Source organism: Nipponia nippon, unplaced genomic scaffold, assembly GCF_047370975.1.
Source record: "Nipponia nippon isolate SJK-2023a ecotype South Korea unplaced genomic scaffold, ASM4737097v1 scaffold_14, whole genome shotgun sequence".
Taxonomy (NCBI): domain Eukaryota; kingdom Metazoa; phylum Chordata; class Aves; order Pelecaniformes; family Threskiornithidae; genus Nipponia; species Nipponia nippon.
This window is the reverse complement of record NW_028262330.1, coordinates 10,499,199-10,524,682: the sequence shown is the minus strand read 5'-3', so window position 1 is coordinate 10,524,682 and position 25,484 is coordinate 10,499,199. Positions and strand designations below refer to the sequence as shown.

The following is a 25,484-nucleotide window of genomic DNA, read 5'->3' as shown; positions in this document are numbered from 1 at the left end:
GAGATACTAAGGTAGAACACCTCTCTAGCTTTGGGTTACGTTTGCCACCTACTTCTATAGGTGACTCAATCAGGACTTCACATCCTCTTCAGCAAACACAATGGTAATTTGAAGATGTCACTGCAGAGATGATAAAAAGGGCAAGAGAAAAACACTGTTGGTGTTTTCTTGCCATTTTTCTGCCAAAGAACCAAAGCTTACCTCTTTTTCAGTCAGGAACACCCTTCCTTCCCCAGTATGCTAGCACTGACGGTGTGGTTCTAATTAGCTGGGTCTTGACGTTCTTTCCAGCTGACCTTTACATAACGTTTGCTTTGGCAGTGTTGCAGGCCATGATACTATTTTGCTTCTGTCAAGGTTACAACTGCACATATTCCAGTATGCTTTAGTTTGATATTTAAATATTGTATTGAGCATTAACCCATTAATTACTGGATACTATACCAGACACATTTAGCAAGCTTAGATGCCAGATGCAATTGCGCATGCCAAGTGTGACTCATTTTGCAAACGTACTGCAGAAAACTACTGCTAAAATGCAGTCACAGTCTGATCCTTAATACCTTATATAGAGCAATCAAACTTTATCCACTGTCTGACGTGTTATCTGAAGTCTGCAGAGGTTTTCTCAACAACCAGCGAAGAGGAATAGCTTCAGAAAGTGACTTGTGTCATCCCAAGTGAGAGTAGAGGCCTAGCTTTTAGATACCACTAATTTCATCAGACGTTAGCTCTCTGTAGTGATTAAAGCACTAGTTTTATGTAGTTGTTCAGGCTCGTTATGATTGCCATCGTAACTTCCTAGCTTTTCCAAAAGCGAGATCCCAAGTCTATCCATCTCAGTCAGAACTGAAGCTTAGATGATACCCTAATGTTTCATAGTAAGTCATTGGCAAAGGGCTGTAGAAGTAGTTAAAACATCTCACTTCTCCCAGTGCTAATCAAAGGATTATGCTGCTGGAGTTTCAGGAAATAAATTCATAAAATTTGCAGTGGGTAATTCATGGCAGTTTTCATTTTATTCTAAATCAATAACAGTAAAAGGGGGCTAGTTAAACTCCACGTTATAATTTTCCTCAAAAATCCTTCAGGTATTTTGTGACTAATTTTCAACTCTTGCCAAAGACTCTAAAATCCCATATGAACAAAGGCGGTAAATAGTTGCTGCTTCATCCTTTCCAGCCCTAAAAAACAATAAAATACTTTTCCTGTATTCCTTTAAAGACTACCTGAACAAGACTTAAGCTTTCGTGTATTCTGTTAGTTATGAGAACACTAGAGATTCAGTATCATTTTGAATCTACAAGTAGAATCTAGTGTTGTCTTGTAAATGGAGGCCTTGGGATATGAATTCATCAATTATGTAAAACAGACACCTTTGAAATACAATTCTGAAATCCCCTTAAGAGAAAATATGATGTATTACATCAATACAGTTACCATTTTCTTCTCTGAAGGTCCCGTTGTGTAAAACGGTGTGATCTTAACAGGTCTAACACACTTTGAAATGCAGGTAAAATTGCCAAAATAAGCTGTATAATTTAACTAAGCTGTATAATTTAACTGTCTAAATGTAATTTTAGTTGGTTTTATACTTTAAGTCGGTTTAGACTCTTGAAAATTTCACCTGTTGCTGCATCCTTTTATTGAGATTCAGAATATCATTAGGTGTCCTGAGACTGATTTTGCTTGGAATGTGGAGCTCCAGCAGGGTTGTTTTCGAAATGGGCCCTAAGTACCTGTAGAAAATTTGGGACACATACCCCTAGAATAACTAATACCACCCCACCTGCCCCCCCCCCCCCCCCAAACAACACCCTATTACACACAGCTTGTATTATTTTCTAATTGTGAAAAAAAACTAAACTCTACTAAATCTTCAGGAAGAGAATTAATTAGTTTGAACTGTCAAGCTTAGGGCATGTAAGAAAACATCTTTTTCATAAAAGAACATTTCTAGTATTTTTAGAACCTGATAAACAAAGCAATTGTATTTCTTATACTGACTAGGTTTTGTGGGATGTTTGAAAAGTATAAATGTGCTGCCTGCCGGACAGCATTGTTTCTTAGAAACCAAGATTTGGGCAATTCCAGGAAGAGCGGTCTGTGTACGTTCATACTGACTAACAAATGATTACTTTAGTCTGTTTGGAAAACAATCTGAATTTGAATTATGGCTATGTTAACAGAGAAAAGGACACCTAAGCAATATTCTCTCTTTTCCTGCAGACATCTCTATGGCGAATATTCAAATAATGCTTTGTCTCCAAAGAGTTCGGGCAGGAATCCAAGGCTCAGTATTTTGGCTAAACAGCAACACAAGAAAAAAATTATTCAACTAGTAGGTTTTTTATGAATTAATTACCAGGATCTCCGTATTCTTAGGGAAATTCAGTTTCCTGGCTGTCCCCTTCTTGAGTCACGCAGTTGACAGTGGTTCAGTATTAGCATTTCTGCAAGAATGAAGTCGAACAGACCTTTTTTGTTTAAAACACATCCGTCTTGTCTATAATTTGCAGCTGAAGATGGAAACCAAATGTTTTTGGGATGCTACATGTGCCTGGAGGGTTTCTGAGCTGTCTTGTCTGCTCTTTTATTCTCCATCAAACTTTAGCTAAAAGGAGAACTTCAGCATTAACATTTTGTGTCATTTCCGATCGCTGAAAATAGTGCTCAAGTAGCTAACAGAAAAGGAGGGGGAAAGGACGAAATAAGCGTCAGCTAATTAGTGGCATGGAAACAGTGTGGTACACAGCCAGCCCATGAAGTTTTCTCTATGACAACCCTATCCACCAGCGGCAAACTCGAAAGCTTCCAGAAAGTATTTTGTACACCCTTTTTCCTAGCTCATTAACCATTTAAAATCATCTGATAGCTTCTCTTCCCCTTTTTCTAAGAGCAACATCACTAAACCATGTACTTCAACTGTGAGCCTTCAGCTCGCTCACAAAAGCAAGAAATGTTTAAGTTCTTTAGCATTTTAACTACTCTAAAGTACGCGAGTAGCAGTGTGAGAGACTGAAGTGGGGACATGTAAAAGCAAAGAAACATAAATAAAGGGAAGAATATTACACCCACCTTGGCTGTGGAGCAAAAGATAGAACAACAAGGTGAAAGTGAGTTAAAAGAGAGCCTATAGAACAAGGAGAGAGAGAGAAAATTTGAAAGCTTCGGTTAAATCCAGGTAAAAAAGAACCCTAAAATGACATGGGGTAAAATAGAGGCTTTCTTTTGGACTGTGGCCATTACTTGACGCTGAAATGGGGCAGGGAAATCTCCCTGCTGCTTCCATTCAGGAAGGCGGGCTTTTGGCGGCGTCCGTTTTGCCAGTACAGAGGCACGACACTTGAAGAGTTACTGGCCTGACGAACGTAGTTACCTGTTCCAGAGACATGAGACACTTGCACGTTGTTACGTACAAAGGCAGTTGTGTGTAATAAGGGAAATTTTGTATGTACGATATTTAGAAGCTTATTTTGCGTGTTGGATTCTGGTATTGAAATTCTCTTGAGCAACTTTATTATGTGTATGTGCAAAGAGGGAAGATGCTGCTGTCTTTAATGGAATAGTGTCTTTAAGTGGAGTCACGAGATGCATGCTTGGAATTTAAAGATACCCGCAGCTTCTGCCATGGCTGTAATGCTAAAGAGGTGAAATAAAAGCAGCGCCCTGGTCCTGGCAGTCACTCGGGTTGTGATGGAGAGCCGCTCGCCAGCTTCATGGTTCCGCTCGTGGCGTACTGGAAGAAGTTTATGCCTCTGCGCGTCTCTTGTTCTGTTTGTCATTAACTGGATCTATTTAAACTTGCATTACAATGCTTTCAGTTGCTTTGTTTTGACATGAATGGCCAAAATAGATTTAACTTTTGCGGAGATGTATATTAACATGCTTCCCGGGCTTTATATAAGTATGAATGAAAGAATTTTAAATGGAAGAATCAACAGGGTCACTAGAAGTTTAAAATGGATGCAGGATTGCATGAGATGTGGAGAGAATGCAGTAGGGAAGATCTGCTCGTATAGGATTTTGTAGAGAGTTTGCAGGTTGTCGTCTTTAAAGATAAATTTTATGAGAGCCACTGATGTAATGAGGGGGGCGAGGAGGCAACGTGCAGGTGACCATTTATCAAAAGGGTTGTCCATTTTTCCTGTCATGCTCTACTAAGTTATTCACTCTCCCTTGTAAAACTTGCCTCTTGCACCCTTCCAGCTAGAACAGATCTCGAGAGTTTGCTGTGATTACGTTTTGCTGCTTTCTGTAAATGATCATTACAGACCTAAAGCAGACCACAGGGGAAAATGAGGGAATAAAATCCTATGAGGATCATTCACCATAAAAGGACATTATGAGGCTGATGAAATCTTTTGAGTTTTTCCATTAGGAGATCTGAGTGGAATGGGAAGTGTAAGGAAGCGTCCTCCGCAGTGGCCAACAAGGCAGTAAACAAGTCAGGTATGAAACAAACTCTTAATTCTTGTGTACGAGTAGCGCAGCTCGCACAGCGGGATAATTACAGTTGCGCCCCAAGGCCGCTCTTAGTGACTTGTCAGGTTGTACCTTTGGGGTAGGACTGATCTGCGGCCCCTTCATCTCCCCGTGCCGCGGGGAGGTCGGCCAGCCCCAGCCTGCGCGTCCCCTCGCGCCGCTGCTCCGTTTATTAAAAACGACCAGCCAGAGAAGTGCTTTTATCTGCCTCCAACGGGTCTTCCCCTAGCAGAGATTTTTTTTGAGTAAATATCTTACCTTTTGAGCCATATAAACTTGCTCTTACGAGGGAGAAAACTAGTTCTCCTTTTTCCCTTACGCTGTTGTTAATGTATGGTGCAATCCATATTTATAAAAATTGCTTCTAGTAATCACGTAGCTTGTATGTAAGAGAGATGTAGCTGTCTCTTCCAATTTTTAGCCGAGAGAAATAGCAATCTTTTTTCTTCGTTTTGGAATTGTGCAGATTTTCATACAAGTGATGTTCAAAACAAAAATATGTAATCATTTATATATTTTCTTAAAACTGAAGTGTGATCTGAGGACTCTGTAAGCTTCAATGGTGTCATATTGTCAGAGGCGTTGCAAAAGAGCCATTTTGCTAGAAGGAGGGGAAAAAAACGACTTGAGACTGCTTTATAGCTTTGTAATTCACAGGTTCCTCCCTGGGAGACAGTAGGTCACGTATGGATAGATGGTCGTCATAAAAGAGCCAAGAAAGAAGCCCATTAGTGCAGGAAAATAAATAGGTAACGCTGGGTTTCTCCTGATAGTATGAAGTAAATAGCTCATGTAAGCCTGATGCCTTGAGCTCTCCTTATAGGATAAACAACTGTGTTAAGTCCTGTATTTGGACTCCAGACATAGATTTTCTTTAATTGGAAAATAAATAGTGTGTGTCAGAAAAATAGTTGAGTTACATTTTGGCCACCCACATGGTGTACAGTCTGGCAGAAAAATTGCCCATTCAAGTCTGACCTGTTTTGTAGCACTGTAACTATCAGATTGAAGCTGGCTGAATCCATTGAAAATTATCGGTGGAGGTACTTGGTGGTAACTCAAAAAAAGGATTGCGACATTTCCAAGGGACATTTGTCACAGGCTTACCTGTCAAGTGGTGCTTTCACACAGCTGCTGCTACCGGGAGCGTCGGGGGCCGGTGCGGCGGGCGGCTGGGCGGGCGGTACGGCAGAGGCAGCTTGCAGCGTTCTCTGCACGTGGTAGGGTGAGGTATGGCACAGGATGAGGGGAAGGACGGTGACTGTTGGTCATCGAGCGGTACAAGAACTATCTTTGCTTCTCTAACACCGTTCACGTTAAGAAGAAATCTGTGCGCCGGTCAGGGGCTCGTTAACTGTATTATAAGACGCTGAGGGTGAGCAGTGTGATACCGGCCAGCACAGCTCTTACAGCCGAATTCCCAGTTACTGACATTAAAGTGAGGAGAGAATTTCACTTTACCTTATGTCCAAAGTTTTGGTGTTTTGGTTGTTTTTTTAAAAATCTATAGGAGTATAAGCAGCTGAAAAAATAGCTTCAATTATTGGAAGACAAGTCAATGTATTGGACGGTATTTATTCCCAGAACTCTGTTGGGTTGGCAGTGAAGACATATCCTGCTAAATTTTGTTTCTAATGATCACAGCTTCTAGGACAGTAAAACATCCGTGGTGGAACTGAGATTTGCAGCATATTGGAGAATTGTAAAGGTGGTTAACACAGAACGAAAAGTATACAGCTAAGTAACCTCTTCCCACAGTGGCTTCTGCTTGCTTTCCTTCACATAGATACATATTTATGTACGCACGCGTGTGTGTATGTGTGTGTGTATATATGTACATATATAAATAAGGTGGGTAGAGGAAATCTTGGGATGTCGTTTACTGTGCTCAGTCCACACCATCTGATTTTTCACCTACACTGAGGCATCACAGTGGTCATGGGAATAGGGCCAGGGATGTAAAGTGTGTTACTTGTGTTTGAGAGGAAAAAGAAAGCCTGCGGGAGATCCTCGTTGTTAGCCTTCGTGCCTGAAGGAGTTGCTGGTGTTTGCTACTGTCTAACCCGGCCTGCATCGGCCACAAAGGCCATGTGCAATGTCTCGCAGCTTCCTAGCGCTGCCCTGAATTCCCTCCTTGCTTCCTATTGCCCTGATAGTGCCTGAAACAGGGGGAAGGGGCCTTGGTGCCGTCCCTGCAGCAGGGTCATCCAGAGCAAAAGTCTGGATCTGCTGGCCTGTAATGCGATTCCTTTGGTCATACAGCCCCAAAGTGAAAACGTAATGTTTCCTTAATGTCCTGTTCTTTATTTCTTTTGGTGCCTGTTTTCAAGCAGCCTGCTTTCCAGGAATGAATGTCTACCTGTGCGTGGTTCCAAGGACCATCCCTGCCCACCCCCTCCAGCTCATTAGCTGTATTTTCCACATGGCTTCATCTGGTGGTGGTGGTTAGCCGTATTTGTAGTCCCTTGGTATTTTGGTTTGTATTCTCTTTCCATTGATGTTTAATGGAAGAACTGATATTACGGTATTGAAGGATTTGGACAGAAAACTGTTCCATTGAGTAGTGGAAATCTCTCCAAAGTATTTTTGATGTGGAAACACCTTTTATGTTGCAAGAGAGCGCAGCGCTACCAGGCCGCTGCCTGCAAACGCGTGTAACGCGGTTCTGTTCCTCTGCAGTTTTGCCCTTGGGCTGCAGAGGTGGCACTCCGCGTCGGGAGCGAAGCAGCAGTCAGGGCCGAGGTTCAGCATTAGGACACCAGTGCTCTCGGGTCGGTGTTTTCCGCTGCACAAACAGAATGAGGTCACTTTAGGTAAAAGAAAACGATCTTAATCACAGGAGGAAAATGTGTGAGAGAGATTTGTAGGCACAGAAAGCAAGACAGCCTCTTGCAGCCTTCTCTAACTTAATAGATTAATAAACAGCTGTTTGGCTTTTCAAATTTTCTCAGCAGTAAGTGTTGTTAATCAATTTTTAATGCAGCAATTAAAAAGATAGGAAAACTTCTATCCAGCTTTCCCCAGAGTAATTGATTTCTGCAAGACCTTAACTATCTTAACTGTTCCGCTTCAGTCTGAGAGTTCTGTGTGGAGAATATGAAGAGACCCAGTGGAAGTCAGAGGAAAACATAGCTATGTTGATTTTAAAAAGTCTTCCCAAATGTTACTGGCAACCTAATGGTTCAAAAATGAGAGCACTGTGTATTTTGGATTGCAGGCATTTAATCTGCCTGCATATTTATGAGGAATGCAAATAAAAAACCATCTGAAGTATTTGGCAACTAGGGCTGCAAATAATGCTGCCGTAACTATGGTGAGAATAACCAAAATGAAGCAGTAATTATATGTGTTTAAACACCAAATCTGCTGAACGTTTCAGTTGTTCAGAAGTCCAAAACCATAGGAATTCCCAAGCTCGGTGCGTTATGACCCAGAATTGAGGCTGGTATGGCCAGAGCATCCACAGCAATAGCGCAGCTCTGTTACGCTGAGGTACCGGGGGGGTTATGTGCTTGGGGTGGGCAGAAAGAGGCAGCTTTGTATTATCTGATCTTAGGTGTTCAGTGCCAGTGCCAAAAGGAGGAGGCTCGTCTCTGGTTTTAGTTTGTTTAGCGTATTGCTGAGGATGAAGCTGGTGATCTCACAGATGTTTTCTCTTAGGCAGTCAGTAGCTTACATCACCTGTTCTCATGTTCGTAAAAACAAAATGTGCTCATCGACAACTGCAAAATTTGCCCAGCTCCTTCAGGTACACCCGGAAAGGATGTAATAAATTGTTAAGCTGTGTAGGAGGACCAGGGTGTGTTGCCCTATTCCTGTGTTCGTTCACGTGCCTGTAGCATGACTTACGTGGATACGCTACAGGTGAAATATCTGCTGGTAGCACAGAGTGGTATGGAAATGTTCTGCTTCTGTTTTGCCAGGTAGCTGCATTTTGTGACGTTGATGAAAAGAAAATAACGAAAGGATTCTACACTTACGAAGAATCTGAGGTTAGTTATAAGTACTCTTGCATTCCTTACTGTGATCTGGAAGCGTTCTGGGAAATGCGGTGAAAGGATACCTCACTGACTTTAAATATTGTACAGCAACTCGTTTTGGTAAGGAGGCCCTGACGGAAGATGAGATAGCTGGGGACTGATGCTGGAGTGCGAACCGTGGAGCCAGAAGTATGGGCCTCACACGCACTGAATTCCGTTTAGAAAGACAAAATATATATACTCTGAAAGGATTCTGATGATGGGGTAAAACATTGCCTTCACGGCCAGGTTTTTTTTTAAGTGGGAGTAGAATTTGGCTCATGATGGATAAAAGTCAAATACCTATTGAAGTAAAGAAAGCTTCTGTAATTAATTGTAACCTATCTGGATATTATAGTTATACTGTATCTGAATAAAACTTTGATAGGTTCCTTGGGAGCCTAAAATTGTAGGGAGCAACATTTTATTCCCTAGATGAGGAAGCATAATATTTAGATGGCAATAAACAAACCACATAGAAAAAAAAATGTCATCTTGTTGCAGTATTAATTTCACGATAGCTATTAGCTCAAGACCTGGAGTAAAGTTTCATCCAGATTCCATCCCTGCAACAGTTGGTGAAAAGACAGTTCTTCGTTTCGCTGGGCATTGGATCGGCTCCTGTGAGCGCAGCCTTCCGCAAGCGCAGTTTGCCGTGACAGCGTAGCCAGCCCGGCTGCAGGGGTGGTCTGACCGCGCTCAGTGGCCTCGGCCACACGCTCCCACGGCTTTGTTTACAATGGGTCTAGCAGCCTTGTGGCTAAAGGATGACTTGATTCAGTTAGCTGATCTGGCAGAAAAGGAACCCTCAAAATAAAAAGGTTTCCAGCAAGTTATCTTGTGAATCAAATTACCCTGGGGCTGCGTGATCCTTATATCTGATGGGAGTAGGACTGAGGGAGAGGAGGGGCACCTCCTCAGATACGGCCTGTGGTTAGACGAGAGTAACTGTAAAATCAATTCTATACTGGGAAGCTAATGAGTGCTTTCAGCTGCATGAAAGCAATTGGAGCTCAGGATTTTGACCTGGAATACTGAGGACTCGCTACCTACCAGTGCAGTAACACTGCCAGCATAATTGTTACAGATCCCGTGCATGTGTCTTCCGAAGACATACCCATCCTCTCAGATCAGCCGTAAAGATTGCACTGCAACCTGTCGGGAATCCCTAGAAAATTCTGCAGCTTGGATCCACGGTGAAGTCCCAGTTGGCCATAAGCCATTTAACAGCTCCCACCGAGAGGGAAAGATTCTCCTTCGTACCCGCTATCGTGCCTGCTCTGGTGCTTCTCTGGTGGCACAGTAAGCTGATGCAGCTCACTAAAGTGGCAGAAAATTAACCTGCCAACAAAAGAAAGAACGTATTTTTTATGGGGTAGGCTATTAAAGCGGCATAGCTTGCAATCAGATCAAATTGTTTGGGAAAGGGCTAAAGGTAGTGCTTGGAGGTCAGGAAGAAGCAGTGGAGGAGAGGAGTGAGACCTCCTCCTTTCAACAGCAGAAAGTTCTGAATTCAGATCTGCTGTAATGTGTGACTTTGGTCGGAGAAACGCAATTGTATCCAAAGATTATGGTAAGAAAATAAGGGGTACTTGAAACAACGGGCAAAATAATGAGCAGAAGCCTGTGACCAGCTGGACTAGTTAGCACGAGGTCTCAAAATAATTTTTCCCCCTTTTAGTGTTTAGTAGCTCCTAAAACTAAGCTAACAAGTAACCCTGTGTGCCTCTCCTGGAGTCTACTGCTTTTTCCTGCAGGAGAGACCCAGACCAAGAATTCCCGTATGTCACTTCAGAGACGCAACTCCACCTTTCATTATCTGCGTGAAGCTGGTGAGTACCACCGTGGCCTTAGCGTTCTGTGCAGAATCAGTACTTGCTCCTTATGAAGATGAATTCTATTTACTGGAAGTAGCTTTTCCCAGAAGCTTTTACTATGCAGTTGAATGGCCTTTTTTATCAAACGGATTGTGCAGAGTATTTCAGGGATTTAAACCAGCAGTATTACGTAAAGTGGTATTAAGAATAATAAAAGGTACAGCTTCTGTGAAGGAGCTTGGATCTGTTTTACTTTCTTGCCCAACAACATTACATACACAAATGAGCGTATACAGTCAGCCACCTGGCCGCCTTTCTTCCTAATATTTTGCAGCCCTGTGTGTGGCAAAGACTTTGTTTTTTAAATCAGATCTTAAAAGCCGTTTTGTTTGGCATTGCCAATTCTGAAGCCTCTTCTGTGCCTGACTCTGGTAACTTTCTTATTTCGACTGGTTTAATTGACCTAATAACATAACTAGAAGATGATCGCCAGCAGGTATTTTCCTGTTATATTTAAAATAGCAAAGCACAGTGTAAGGGATAACACAGAAGTTTTAAAGCAAAATAGCAAATACATTCTAGCTGCAAATGCTAGTAAGAAGTCTCTACCAGTAACTAAAACCTGTAGCTACATATAAACACGGACATTCTAACGCTGTACTAGATCTGTTCAAAGATGGATTAGCTGAATCTCATCTCATCTGCTACAGTTTTCTTTAAACTTAGCACTCCCAACTTCACGATCAACTCTGAGATCATAACGGAGTTGTAAAGCCAGACTGCAAGTACCTTAGGGCATTATCATGTACTGTTTGCTGATAAACTCTTGGATAAGCTAGTGATATTACAACTAATTTAATTTTTCATACTACGTATAATGGTGGGTGGAAGTCCCTAGACAAAACATCTGTGCAACCTGTTATAAAGCACATTGAATTTCTGAAGCCCTTACAATGAGACTATTATACAGCCTCTTGCCTGAAAGCTCTGGTCCATGACTCCCGTTGTGATTTCAGTGTAGTTTTCCACTCGTGGCCACTGAGCACTTACTGCTTGCTGAGCGCAGAACACTGTAGGCCATAGTATCATTTAAGGAATATGCAGTATTGTCTTCGGAAATACAATTTGACCTACTTGAAACAGTTCCAGAGTTGGCCAAGTTGCTTCTAAAATCTGTCTTGGAAGCAGCTCACTTTTTAGGAGAATTTAAGCAAGCCAATAGCCATTTGTATGGAGCCACGTCTCTAGAAACCGCAGGCGAGCTATCTCCGCTCCCCTCTCGCTTCGTGACCAGATTACACAGTGGGCTGCTGTGACGGCGGGTGTTACAGGGGCTGATGGCAAAAACGCCCTAGTGCGGAGGCAAGTAAAGATCAAGGCGCGTGGCGTTCCAGCGGCGCTGCACGCTGGGAAAAGAAAATGGTGGCCAAACAGACAAGACCAATGCTGAAAATAAACTTGCGTAACAACATATGGAAGTCCATAATGGAGCTTACCTTGTTACAGGTTTTAGGCATACTGATACCTGTTAATCACGTGAACCTCGCAGTACACCTGTCATTATACCATATTAGTGTTTTAATATTGCGAAGACAGAGAATCAGGTGGTTAGAAAAACAAATTTACAATAAAGAACCGAAACCAAATTTTTCTGTTAGTGGTGCCTAATACCCTGTTATCACCTGAAACCACAGACAACATAAGGAAGAAATAAAGCCCATAAATACAGCTGTACCAAAGGGTAGGAAGCATAAAACCCAGTGGAGAGAGAAAAGGCTCGGAGGGTCTCGGGAAGCAAGCAGCAGTGCTCCCCGTCCCTCTCCAGAAGCCAGGCTGCTGGACCCTCCTTTTCTCCGCCATGGGATTTCGCAGCTGATCTTAAGGAATAGTTTTTAGCAACCTCTGTCATAGCAGCCGCTGTCATACTTGCTGTGTTTTATCGCTGTCAGGAGTCTTCGTGGAGGCTGTCGGAGTCTGTGAAATCCCACTCCTGCTGCTTGCAGGGTTGTGGGTGGATTGAAATGGCCACAGTTTTCAGTAGTAGTTTTGTCATGGAAAGTAGTCTTCTACCAAAACAAAACAAGTTGATAAATGTCTGTGGTTTAAACTATTCAGGTATCCTGTCTGCAGCAGCTTTCAAGCTTCTAGACCTGACCCTAAAGGAAATGGTTTCTAAGTGGGTTGAGAAGAGCAGAGTATTGAACTTTGTCATCCATCTGCGTTGATGTTGTGCAGGCCAAGTACGATGCCGAGGGCTGGTCTTTGCGGGGTCTCTACATTTCTTCTCCCAACGTGCTTTTTGAAAGTGGGTGCGCAGGAAAAAGTAGGATAGGGGATAAGTACATAAAATATTAAGACTGCATCAAATGAAAAAGGTTGTCTTTTTTGCAATAGCTATTGCTGCCTCTCTGATGCTATTCACCCAGATTTATCAAATCAAACTGTGCAAAAAAGGTTGCTGTTACAAGTTGAAGTCCCAGGCGGATGTGAAAGACTCCATTTGAGACAAAATTCCTCTGCAAAAAGGGCGCTGTCCTTGTGCATACCGGGGGGGCAAACCCAGAACTCCTGTGCTGGGGAGGTTACCTGTATTTTCACCCTGTGCAGGGCAAGGAGCCTTACCCAGCTCTGTGCTTCAGGTCGTGCAGCAAGCAGCCATGCAGAACCCCAGCGAGCGCAGGGACATGGCTGGTGCAGACGGCTGTCAGTGCCGCAAGTACAGCCTAGCTCCTGGTGCATGGGACTGTTGGAAGTTTATGTAAGGCCGAATTAGCCGCAGATCCTCTTAGCTAATTTCTTAAACAAAAGTCCCAGACTTCCAAATTTAGCTCTATTATTTACCAACATAAGTTCATCACCATCCTTGTGAAGAAGAAAGTGTCCCGGGGCCTTACTGTCCTGTCTTTCGCTGTTCAGGGTAGGGGATTATTTCTAGTTTTGATACAGACAAAACTGCATGTTTATATGCAGCTCTAAGAGGGTAATTTTGAAGATTAGATATGTTTATTAAGTGGGCAGTTTGCAAGAAACGGCTCTGCTGGCTATGTACTTGGAGTAGTGTTCTGCTTTATTTTTTCAGGCAGTTCCTCCCTTGCTAGCATTGCTACCATACGAAATGATTTTTGTAAAAGCAGTCATCCTGCGTGATCTTTGCTCAGTTTGCATTTTAAAATGGCTCCACAAAGGGCTGTAGCCAAAATTCTGCTCTCCGTGTGTGCGCCCCTGTACGTTTTTGCTGAAGAGAATAAAATTGTGGCTTGAGCTCGTCAAAACGGCGAGCGGCCTGCAGTACCACTTCAGCCAAGGGCTTGCACTCTGTATTTTCTCTCGCTTTGAGGTAAAAGCAAAATGCTTAGAAATCATGTATTGTGCCCTGTTTTGGCATGGACTCCAAGTGCTTGAAATGAGAGGGATTTGTATTTTTCTGCCTCAGTAATTAAACTAGTTTGATTGTATAAAGTTTTCGGTAAATTTACTGTTAGACCAGTTATTGGAAAGCCCTGCCTTGTTCTGTCACCTCAGCCTTGTGCTCTGGCAATGCAAGATTTGTTATTAACTCTCCCGCCTAATTTAGTATCTGGGCTCTTTTTTTTTTTTTTAACCCTTCTTTAGAGCAGGTTGATTTTTCAGCAAGCTAAATGCAACTGTTTCGTACCCTGTGTCCTAACTGGGGAAATCGTGGGTTTATGAAATCATTGGTGGAGCTAAAGGCCGTATCAAGGCCTCCGTTTCTGAGCAGAATTCCCTGTGATGTGAGTTTTGCAGACGGACCAGTGACAGTTTGGGATCTTAACTGGATGGTGAAATGAGGACCCCGTCCTTCAAAGTATTAAATGCCACCAAGTATTCTTGATTGCAAGAAGTAACAAGTACTCAACATCTTTCACAATCAGGGCCTTATCGCTCAGAGAAGAAATTGGTTACCTTGGTTAACAAGCCTAGTGCCGGCGGCCCTTTCCTCCCCTTCTCCAAACGATTCACTAGCTATTCTTACAGGTTTTTTATGGTTAGTAAACATCAGAGCTCAATTATGAATTTTAAGACTGGTGGTTGTGGTTTTTGTTGAAGTTCTGGACCAGATTATGTCATCTTTGTATTTTTTGGCATCGCTAGTGGAAATAGAACATGGCAGGTAGATGGGAATCGTGCAGGAGACGGGGGAGCATCTGTGATCCTGAGGCGCAGCAGGCTGCTGTGGCGGGCGGTTTGAGGCGTACTCGGGCCGTGCTTCCCTTCCCATATAAATTCAGGCCACAGAAACGATGCAGAGGGTTGGAGGAGAGGGGTCGGCTTGTCTGGTTGTCAGCCTCCCTGTTGGCTGAGATGGCGGCCTTCCCCGAGGGGAAGGCTCCCAAGCACCACCCAAATACTGCGAGCGTGGTTATAAGCAGCTCAGCCGCTGGGTCCAAGGCGAGCTGGGAAGCTGGCGGTACAGTCCTCCATGTGCGACAGAAACCTTTGTTTCTGAACTCAGGTTCATGAAAGATCCCAGAGCAATTTTTTGCTCCAGTTACTCTAGCCAAAGTCTAGCGCTCCACCTCCTTTAATTCCGCAGTGTCAGCGGGACTCTGCTTTCGTACCGCCCTGTCCTGAACACTTGCGGTACTGTTGCGCATTGTTAAAACTTCAGTATTGCTGCTCTGGGCCAACCAAACGCACGCTAGCAACCTCTCTACCCACCTCCTGTAGTATCGTGAGCTTTAATCCATCATTTTTTTGGTGGCAGTCCTGAAGATCAGCAGAACTAAGGACTCCACGAAGACCACAGTAGAAATGCTCGGAAACGCTGAAGTTGTTTTCTTAATGACGTCACTGCCTTGCAAGATTGCTCCCGGAGCAAACCTACCAGGTTCCTGCTCAGATAACGTAACTAGGGCTCAGAAGGAAACACCTTTAACTACGCAAAATATCACAGGTGCCTGATGAAAGGTTTGGTTTATCAGACAAGCTAATCATTGCTCAAAATCTAGAAAAATCACTCTTTTGTCAGACTCATTGCCGTGGTCCATTCTCTGAAAATGCTTGCATTAGAAAGCAAAACGTGCCGCTAGCAGCTGCAGAGCTGTGCTTTGTGCAGCCCTTGTGCTCTACATAGCAGCACGAGAACGAGTTGCCTAATATCCCCCCCGCTGCAAACATATTCATTTGAACACTAAGTTTTCGACATACGCTTTATTTTTGAATGGAAACGTTTCTGAGCCTTGGTTTATTTATGTTTAGTTCTGCAAGTGGGACTTTCTTCTGTGGTCCAAAGAACCAAATTACCAAAACCTGTTACAACCGGGAGTGAGTTTGTCTGGTGGATCTAATTCTCTTTTTCTTCCCTCACAGGATTTGACAGGCGGAGCATTTGAAACAAACCTGAACACGCTGAACTTGAAGGAAGGGGTGGATTATTATCACTTTAACTAAAAACCAAGGTAAGGCAGTGATACTGAAGCTGTTATCCTCTCTGTATCCGTGTGTAGGAAGACGAAAGTGTTCAGAGGTTTCGAATTTTTTTTGTAATTTATGCTTCATTAAATTAGTCTCTGTGCTGAGTAACCCCTCTCTAAGGGAGGTCCTACTTACACCAGGGACAATGCTGTTTGCTCATTTTAGTATTGCACATCACTTGTTTACCAAACTCAGTTTGATTGTTAAATTCTATTTCTAATTTAACTAACCAACAAATACAGGCCATAAGATTACAAGAGGACTGTCACCATAGGGAAGCCTTAAAAATGCACCAAGCAAAGCCTATAACCCCTGGAAGCGTAAAGAGAGGTTTCTGTCAAACATAGCTCGGGGCCCTCACCCGTTCCCTGCCATCGGCTCCTGTCCTGCTGCTGGCGCTTGCCGAGGTAACGCTCTGCACGGGGCTCGGACCGAGAGGCAAGCGTGGCATCCTCTGCTTCGGGGTTGGGGGGCAAGCACAGCTGTGGCCGTGGCATCACCTGGCAGCCAGCTGCACAGACGTACAGATGCTCACAATTGTCACCGGGCCCTCTCAGGTTCTTTTGAATAAGCAGGCTTTGCCAACAAACTCATGTTTTTCTTGCAGCAGGGACCTAAAGGTGTAACTTCGCCAAACCAAGATCTTTTGAGAATGAACTCGAAAATTCCAATTCAATGACAGCGTAACACCACGGGCTGTGGGTTCAGGGCAGTTCTGCAGCAGCGCCTGTGTGCAGCCACGGGGCCAACTCCGTCTGTTTCACAGTGTGCGAACCGAGTACTGGTTGTTTAATAGTTGGTCAGTGAAGAACACTGATCTACACTGCATTTCACCTGCCAGTCCAGGCTGCAAGTATAGGTAAGAAGTATTGGATAACAGAATTTATAGGGGTCTTCTTAAAAAGGAAAAAAACCTCTTAGAGTGAGGCAGGCTGTCGTTTTGGAAATGAACACCTGCAGGAGAAGATTGCTGCAGTTTGTAGCAGGTTCAGAGAGAAACTGGCTTCGTTTTAGCTCCTCTGCTATTTTTCTGAATTTTTCCTCTGAATTTTTCCTTCCTTTCAGATTTTCATAGACGTGTATACATACGCACACACACACACGGCCTCTGTTCTGCTTGAAGTGCTGGGATAGTGGGATTTAATTAGAACCATCGAACAACACAGTGCAATTAGAATATCCTGTTGCCTGTGCATTTGTCCTCCCCCTCACATTAGTCTTACTAAAGATAAACGTTCTAGCCACTTCATTTTATAGTCAATAAGAAATGGTCTAAATTCCTAGCAGTTGCTTTAAGTATTGAGTCACCTCTCTATTCTTCAAGGGAAAAAATAAAGCTTCAGTCCTTAAAGCTAGTTTAGCACAGAAACATTTGCTTGCATTAGTTATCTAAGGGGCTATTAAGAGAGACTTTGACTTTAGCTGAAGTGAAGCCTGGATTTTTTGTTCGACTATGACACAAGAATGACAGACTTATCCACAGAGATACTTTGTGTTCCGGAGGATTTCATTATCAGCAACCGTTGCCATTCTTAACTCCAACAAACAATTCTTTTAAGAGACTAATGCAGCGAGTCAGGTTTAATACTTGATGTGTGTACAGCAAGCAGAGGCTGAATGGCTCCATTCAGAGTTGCAGAAGTATAAATCATTGACATCAAAAAAACCCGGGTCAGTTGTGACAGAAGTATGACGAGAAACCGCCATCTCGTGGCTACAGATAATGACTTCAAAAACTGAAAACATAATGAATCTTTGCTGCCTTCCTATGGCTATCAGCACAATGCTTTAAGACATAATCTCTGCCTCGTATTTTGTTAGACGGTGCCCTTCGCAGCGCATGCTGAGAATCCAGTTTGTCAGGATGCCGCTCACAAACCCTTCCAGCCCTGGTGGCACCTGAACCGGAGCCCCCGTTCACGGCCCAGCAGCCAGCGCCTGCAGCATCACTACGCGGAACTCTGCAAGAGACAGAAAAAGAGGGGTCAGGTGGAGTAGCATGTATCACTATTTTAACAGTATCCCAGTCCTGTAATTAAGTACCCTAAATGGAGAAGAAAATACAGCCGTACAAAGCTGTAATATTTACAGTCCTTTTGAACACCTTAATTTTTAACTACCCTTTAGCACATTTTATTTGTACAAGTTTTAAAGGAATGAGAAGTGTTCCTTTCATAGGAAATTAACTTCATTCACCTTTTCATAATGTTACACTTGGCTTCCTGTACTGTTTCTCCTCTGTTCTCAGGATACGTGAGCTCTTGAAGAGCGGTGTTGCGCACTCTCGTGCGAGCACAAACTGGCTGCCTGTAGGGACACCGGGACAGCCGTGAAAAGTCCTTCAAGTTCAGGGAGTGTCACGCTCGGAGTGAACTCCAGCAGTTCTCAGGGCAGCTGCGGGCTTAACTTTTCACTAAAAGCGATGCTAACTATTTGCTTGTGTTAAAAGGAAGCAAAGGTGAAGTTCCAAATCCAGCCATATAATTTCCAGATTTCATGATACTATTTGTAACAGTTCCATCTGAGACACCTGTATGTAGATTTGGCTATTTCTTACTCTTTCGTTTCTATCAGAGACAGTTTTCTCCTAACTTGTCAGGCTTCTCTCAGCCCCCAGTAATTAAGGAGTTGAAGTAAGGGTTTTTTGAGATCAGTGAATTCATCTTGTAACAGCTTCATTTTGAACATAACATTTCTATTAGTTGACTAGAAAACCTTGCAACAGCAATGCTCGGGTCAGCTTTTGCTCTAAAACCAATGCCTCGCATGGGCGAGAGGTTCCGATTCTTGTTTTCCAAAATTACAAAAATGTTCGTTGCCGGTTTCTTAAAATTGTGCTAAAAGCAGAAAACTGTAGACGTGTCTCGGTGAGAACAGGAAGCTGAGCAGAGAAAACTGCTGTGGGGACAGCAGGGTGTCTTTGAAGGTTATTCATAGGCGTCTTAAGTATTAGTCTAAGTGCCACCCGCTGAGGTCACCCTTAGGTGCTCTGGAGGGGAAGAGACCTGGGGACTTTCAGCCGCAGCTGCTGCAGCTGTGGAAAAGGCTAATGCACTTCTGGGGTGGAGCTGTGCAGGCAACAAAATCATGCTTTGCCTAATTCTAGTCATGAAAATAAACTTAATGGTGTTCAAATATTTTAATGAGAAAATGAAGGGAAGGAAGATCCACTCTTAGGAAAAACCTAGGAAAGAAGACTGCACAGGTGATGTTTCTGAAGTCTAAAATAATTACAAAGGACAAAACTTTCTAGAACTATGAAAGCAGAACAATAAAAATTACAAAGGCCGAGACTAAATTGATATACCGCTATTCTTAAGCTTAATCAGTTACGGAATAGATTATATGCTGCGGCTGCCTGCGATACTAGGGGAGTGGCCTCGGGTCATCGTTTTTACCTTGTCTTGTATTATTCAAAGTAAAAGTAATTTTTTTTGTAAATTGTCACATGAACACATCTTCTCTAAAACAGTCATAATTCAGCCTCCTCATCTCTGGGCAGAGAGGAAAGGAACCTCTCAGCAGAAAATTGGGTATTTCTGAAATACCGAGCAGATGGGCAATTCCAAACTATCTGCATTAAAATGAAACGGGACCTACACGGGAACATATTGTCTGTCTCCCTATGAATGTATTAACTCGTAGAGTCTGTTCTGCTCCGGCAGGGTTAGAATTCTGTGGCTCGCACAACAACGTTATAATTTCATTGTTGAAATTGACTGGGAAGTTTTTATCCTCCTTCTTTCCCCAGAAAGGGCAGACGAACAGTTTTTGAAACATCTGTACTGTATTATTTCATTCTTGCGTTTTGTCCAAGTAAGATGTTACACTACAAGGCTGGAATGTTTTCCAGAAACGAGACTGGAAGAGGTTAAGACAACAGTCTCCAGCAATCCCACATATTCTGTAGTAAGCCGTGAGGACATTCCTCCTGGCGCAGACTGATGTATTCACAAACAGGGAAGAACTGCATCGGTTGCACAGAAGTACACAGTAGATCTGGTGGCACAACGGATCATTACTAGGTGGCTTTTAGAAAACCCCGCAGGAGCACATTTCCGTACTTTACCTTGGGCACCAGCTGCGGCCTGGGCACTTTCATGAGATCACAGAGGTGGTTGCGTTTCTCTCTTACGACCGGCAATTCAGCTTCCCTGCGTGAGGAAGTATTTCTCCCGTTAATTCAAAAATTAAAACCTGAAGTTGGCTACATACATACAATTTCTTAAGCTATCCGCTTTACTGGTGGATTACTGGGTACGTATCTCTACTTTCATGTACCTTTCAAATTGCAGAAGTTTTCGTTGTGTCGCATTTTAAGAATAACGTAACATTTTTGTACCATCTTAAGGCAGATAAACCATAAACACCCAGCAGGTCTGCCAGACGTGACAGTAACTGGTAAAATGTCCAAGACGACTTCTAGGTTTTTGTATTCCAAAAAGATAACACTTATTCCTACAACCCTCTTGACTAGAAGTTCACTAATTTATTCTCTAAATTTCTAGCTCCTTTTCGCTTTAGAAAACTTCACATCAAGGATTTAAATAAATGTCCCTGGAGTTGGAGAACGTGCTACCATCTATAGAAGCCTTCTCCTGAAATAGAGAGTCCAGACCTGTAACTTGTGAGTCTTTTATAATAGCATGATGTCCGTGAGGGAATTTCCTCAAGAACTGTCAGTTACAAAAAGCCCCCAAATGCCAAGAATCCATACCGACAATGTTCTTTTCCATGTTGTAAAAATCTGCCACTCTAACTGGAATGCTGTGAGGCTGCTAGCATTACTCACCAATTCAGTAGATTTATTTTGTTCTTCTTAAGTAACAAGCAACTGTAAACGCGCTATTCAAAATTGAACTCTTAGCATATAACAGAGTCCAAAACTACAGAGAAAAAGCGTGAAGGGCAAGTTAGAAATAACCTGATTTTTTTTTTTTTTTGACACCTTGGACAATTTGTCATATTTAACACTGCAAACCTTCCTGTAGCTGAACAAAAGTTATTATTTATAGAGTAATTTGTTTAAACTCTGACTTACACAGCTGTGTGATAAACTCTCTGTAGTTCCAACAAGGAACAAATATGTGTATGCCAGGAATTACCGTCTTCCCCAAATATGAATTCTCATTTGGCTTCCTGATGCTAATGCTTATTGTAATTCAGAATTTACTATGCTTGCTTTGGCACTGAGGGAGCCTGAGAACAACAAGCAGCTCTCTGACGCTCAGCAATGACTTCAAATGTCCTCTTTTGTAAACAGTTCAAATCCACCAAGATAAAACAATTAAGTAAACTAGCTCTTCATCTTTAGTCTTGGCACAGTGGACATACTGCAACGGGGAACAGAGCAAGCCCTGGACTAAAACTAAAACAGGCAGCCAGTCACACCTTAAAAACGCCAAGGTGAAAATAGAAGCTGTAGTTTTCTGAAGTGGTTTTTAGGAAGCATTTTGCTTTGTTTTAGTCGCCCATTTCTGAGCAGAGCTGTACTACCACTGCTTTTTCTGCAGCCATTTGGTGTGTACCACTTCTAATTGTGGTGTGGTAAACATCCCTTTGTGACAGCAGGAATCTAATGCTACCCAATTGTTTCTGTTAACAAATGCTTTCTGTAACTTCTGAGCAAGTCTGCTCTTAAATTCAGATTTCATAAGCGAGCACTGAATCACACTCAACACGACACCCAACATCAATACGTAGTGAAGCGAGTCACTTGAGCAACAGGCAGAACTTTTGATGATAACCAATTCTTCAAATCTGAGACTGTTGTTCTGATTTTGTACTGGAAAATTCAGAACAGCAGCAGCAGCCACCCCTTACAATGACAAACTTTGTTTTCTTTTCCCAAATATAAAGTTATTTAAGCTCAAGCACAGAAATAAAATAGAAATTAAATAAAAGTTAAACAATGTAAGCATGCAGTCTGAAAATATGTAAACCACAACCTTAAGGTATATTTGTTCTTTGAACATGTCTAGGTTAATTCTATTTCCAGGAAATGTCAATGAAGACAAAAAGCCGTTGAATATAATGACTAAATAAAGTATATCTTTTTATATCTGTCTGTTGTCATGTATTAACTTTGACCACTGTTTGAGGCAGGGTGTTGGATCCATGACCCGAGAGAGTCATCTGTAACAAGGAAAAATGTTTAACATGGCAGCAAAACGAATAAACTAATTAGTATCTTAAAACTCCATATTTCCTCCGCTGTCTGAGGCATGCAGTCTTTGATAAACTTTTCCAGGTGACCATAATGCACAGTGCTAAAATTTGCAGAAGAGAAAAAAGCAGTGCCAAAACGACAGTGAGTATTCCCTCCTCCTGTCGCTGCTTCAGAGGTGCTGACCGAACGAGTGCCTCCTGCCCCTGAAGACCCACGCTTCCCCCGGCGCTTGGAAGAAGCTAACCTTACAGGTAGCAGTAGATAAATAAAATAATTACGTTATATAAAAGTGGTTGTTTAATTCATGCGATCATATGCTTGGGAAACATCTAAACCGTTCCAATTCAAAATATTTGCTTGAATGCAACACTTGTAGCGTTTCAAGCAGTTACATTTCATGGGAGATTTGAGCTGTTCTGCTAATTCTGTTGTTTTCCAGCTTGCGGAGATCCTTCCTTTCCCAAAATCCTGCCAGTGCTCATAAATGCCAAGCAACTCTCTGTGCAGTTGAAGTTTGACTGTTTGCACAGCCCAGTCTCTCTCTGTTTCATGGACAATTTCCAAGGTCTCCTCCCTTTTCATGTTGTTAGAAAAATACAGATATTTTACTTTATCTAGTGGTGATTTTATACATACCGCTTCCAGTGGGACAATATATTAGATAGTTCTTTAGAACAGCAGAATTCTTTTCAGCAATGCTTTTCTGGCCTAGAAGCAATAAATAGCTAAAACTACGCTATCATTTCTTACAGCTTCCTTGCCATCAGCTTTCAAAGGCAGGGACTTTTTTTTTTTTTCACTTCAGTGGTACAAAAATTCTTTCAACTCTTATTACTCTATCTGGCAACACACGCACTTACCAGTTGGTATCGCTGAGTATGGTCATAACCTCATCCATAATGGCAGGGTCAACTACATCGCTGTAGGTTATCAACATTTCGTAAACTTGACTGGCTGTCGTCTTCCGGATCTACGGGGAAGAGACAGAGGAAGCTTTAGTGAAGTGGCCGGAGTCCGGTATGGAAGAGCCCAGTGCCGTTACTGGTACCGGTTCCTCACGCTGACACCCATTTTATGGTGGACACGTGGTAGTACTCAGAACTAGAGCCTGTCCTTGCCTCCCACAGCCATTTGCTGCAGGGAGGGACTTCATTTCCGCACCTCAAGGAAATCCATGCTACTACAATCTGTATAGTTTCACTCAGCTTTTGCAGGGTTTCAGATTAGGATCTGTCCCCCGCAGGGAATGAGTTCAATTGTTTGAGAACGGCCCAACAGGAGCATTTCTTTCCTTGAAGTGACTCACTGAGCCAAAGTCTGGCTCTAACTTGGGTTGCTGCAGGCCCACAAAACAGAAAGGTTTCCCAGGCTGGAGACTGTAAGAGTCAGCAAAACTCTTCCAAAACACTGTTGGGAGATAGATGATGATGTGAGTAACGTTAGCTTTTCACACTCCGGTTTCCAGGAGCAGTTAATTTGCAAGTATTTTTCCCAGAGCACTGGTCAGTAGTGATGTTGGTGTGCATAGAGCAAAAGCTAGCTAGGCTGGTTTCTGAAGTGCAACGCGTAGGAAGATACTACATGGAAGAGAGCAAAATTGCAACAAAACCAAATTCTAGGTTGGGTTTCTTTTGGGGTTTTTTTTTCAAGAAAGCCTGATGTTATAACCAAAGGAAGGCAAAGACATTATAGGGTTATTTCTGGAGTAGTAGTGCCAAATTAACTTGACCCATCTGTAAAAACAAAACGTATTTATGATGTAAAATACCAATGAAGTATGAAACTGAAATGAGCTCTCTTCAGTTCTTACGCTGTGCCCTTCCTGCAAAGGATTCATCATGCAGCAAGTACACGCAACGTGGAAACAGTTGGAATAAAACCCTGAAGTATCACACTTTGCTGAGCACCATATGATTTTAACCTTATCAAAAAGTAATCGGCAAAAGCAATCGGTGTTAGAATAAACAGCGTTGGTTTGCATTGGCCAGCCACCAGGCTCTTCAGGGTGTTCTCAAACCACTTAAGACCTCCTGGGTTTTCGTGCTCTGTTTCTGTGCCCGTGCAGTTACTTCTGAGAGCCTTTCTTGCTCCTGCACCACACGGCTAGTGATGCAGCTTACTGCTGCCCGCGGGGGCCGAGGTGCCGGTCCTCCCTCGCGCACGGGAGCAGCCCCCCTGTGCCCAGGTGAAAGCCCCGTGCTGAACACCAGAGCCACGGGGAGCTGCTGCATGCGTTTGGGTGTCGCGGCAGCTTAAGTCAGGGCTCCCAGGTCTCGTAAAGCAAACAGAGCCCCTCTCTCAAAAACCTAAGGCACCAAAAATTTTAAAGGCCTAAGATAATATTACCCCACCTATGATCTTCTCTTACACATCCTGAGTGGTGACTCAGGCAGTGTGCCCTGCTTCAGTTAGTTATATGAAAAAGGTAAACTTCCGATAAACTTTCCTGTGTTGCACAAGCTTTTGTCGCACCTGACAAAAAGAACAAATATATTTTTCTTGAACCAGAACTAGTACTGTGTTGCTATGATCAGAAATATTGCAAAACTAACAGTCATTTATCTGAGTGGAGCTTTCGAGCACTAAATGCTGAACAGATCTTCACCCTGCTGGGGGCTGTGCAAAAGAAACAAATGACTTGGGCACCTGAACTGCTTCTAATGCAAAACAGTAAGGAGAGGAGGTGGAAAAGCAGGCTGGGGAAGAGCCAGGTACGCTGCACGTATCCAGCAGCCTGGTTCAGGTGGCAGCATTGCAGATAGCAGACCCTTTAGAAACAAAACCTATTATATACATTAATATCTGTTAAAAAGAATGCTGCTTTAATGTACTTTATTTTTTTACTCGTAAAGTATTTTAAATAAAACCTTTGATAATACACAATGTCTTCAATACTTACTACAGGAAATGGATGGCAGAGAAGGAGAAACAACTGAAATAAAACTTTCTCTCTCATGTCTCCTTGAAATTGAATCAGGCCACAAAACCTAGAAAACGTAAGAAAAAAACAGATCTTCTGTGCTATTTGTGTTATAACTGCAAAAGTACATTTTGAGGATCAGAATGAAGATGTATGTCAGAAAAAAGGGCGGGAAGGGAAGCTTTGCTGCCGCCAGGAAAGCTCAGGTGACGCTCCGAGAGCTGTGGGAAAGCAAACACTGAGGGGAGGTGTACGGAGATCCTTAAGGGCCCCTGAGGTGCCGCGCATCTCCGCCAAGTACAAATACGGCTTTAGAGCTACGGACTGGCGGCACCGTAGCCTGCGTGCTGAACCCCGGGTGCGAATCAGGCTCTGGCACAACCAGAAGGACGGGGCAGGCTCTTGGATGGTGCAGTTAAGAGTGACAGACAAATCAGAACCACGGGCAACTTCTCGTCTTAGCCTTTCTTGCACTCTTAACATATTACCAATACAGAAATGAAATTAAAGTCAGTGAAATCACTGCTTGACATAGTTACACCTGAATAATTTTGGCGAGCTTCTGCCAACGAGCCTTTGCTCGGCTTTGCAATGCTTTGTCTTTTTTCCCCTCCTCTCCTCACCCAGTATGGTCTTTC

The 25,484-nt window shown here is 42.9% G+C and overlaps 2 protein-coding genes across 11 annotated transcripts in view; one reads left to right on the top strand and one right to left on the bottom strand.

Moving 5' to 3' along the window:
• The window catches only part of QTGAL (queuosine-tRNA galactosyltransferase), a 131,493-nt gene extending 113,777 nt beyond the window's left edge, over positions 1-17,716 (top strand). For 3 of the 7 annotated variants that reach the window (XM_087750721.1, XM_087750718.1, XM_087750722.1), the window contains 4 exons: positions 8,409-8,477; positions 10,262-10,336; positions 15,653-15,741; positions 17,579-17,716. In XM_087750721.1, coding sequence (XP_087606847.1) covers positions 8,409-8,477; positions 10,262-10,336; positions 15,653-15,733 — 225 coding nt within the window. In that variant the 3' untranslated portion in view covers positions 15,734-15,741; positions 17,579-17,716. Of the gene's footprint in view, positions 1-8,408; positions 8,478-10,261; positions 10,337-15,652; positions 15,742-16,364; positions 16,617-17,578 lie in introns of those variants that run through there. The other 4 variants (XR_015703205.1, XR_015703206.1, XR_015703207.1 and 1 more) reach the window with 4 other exon arrangements.
• The window catches only part of TBCD (tubulin folding cofactor D), a 132,142-nt gene continuing 123,981 nt past the window's right edge, over positions 17,324-25,484 (bottom strand). For 3 of the 4 annotated variants that reach the window (XM_087750716.1, XM_087750714.1, XM_087750715.1), the window contains exons 37-39: positions 24,826-24,913; positions 22,787-22,896; positions 17,324-19,911 (exon numbers count right to left, since the gene is read on the bottom strand). In XM_087750716.1, coding sequence (XP_087606842.1) covers positions 19,779-19,911; positions 22,787-22,896; positions 24,826-24,913 — 331 coding nt within the window. In that variant the 3' untranslated portion in view covers positions 17,324-19,778. The remainder of the gene's footprint in view (positions 19,912-22,786; positions 22,897-24,825; positions 24,914-25,484) is intronic. The other variant, XM_087750717.1, reaches the window with a different exon arrangement.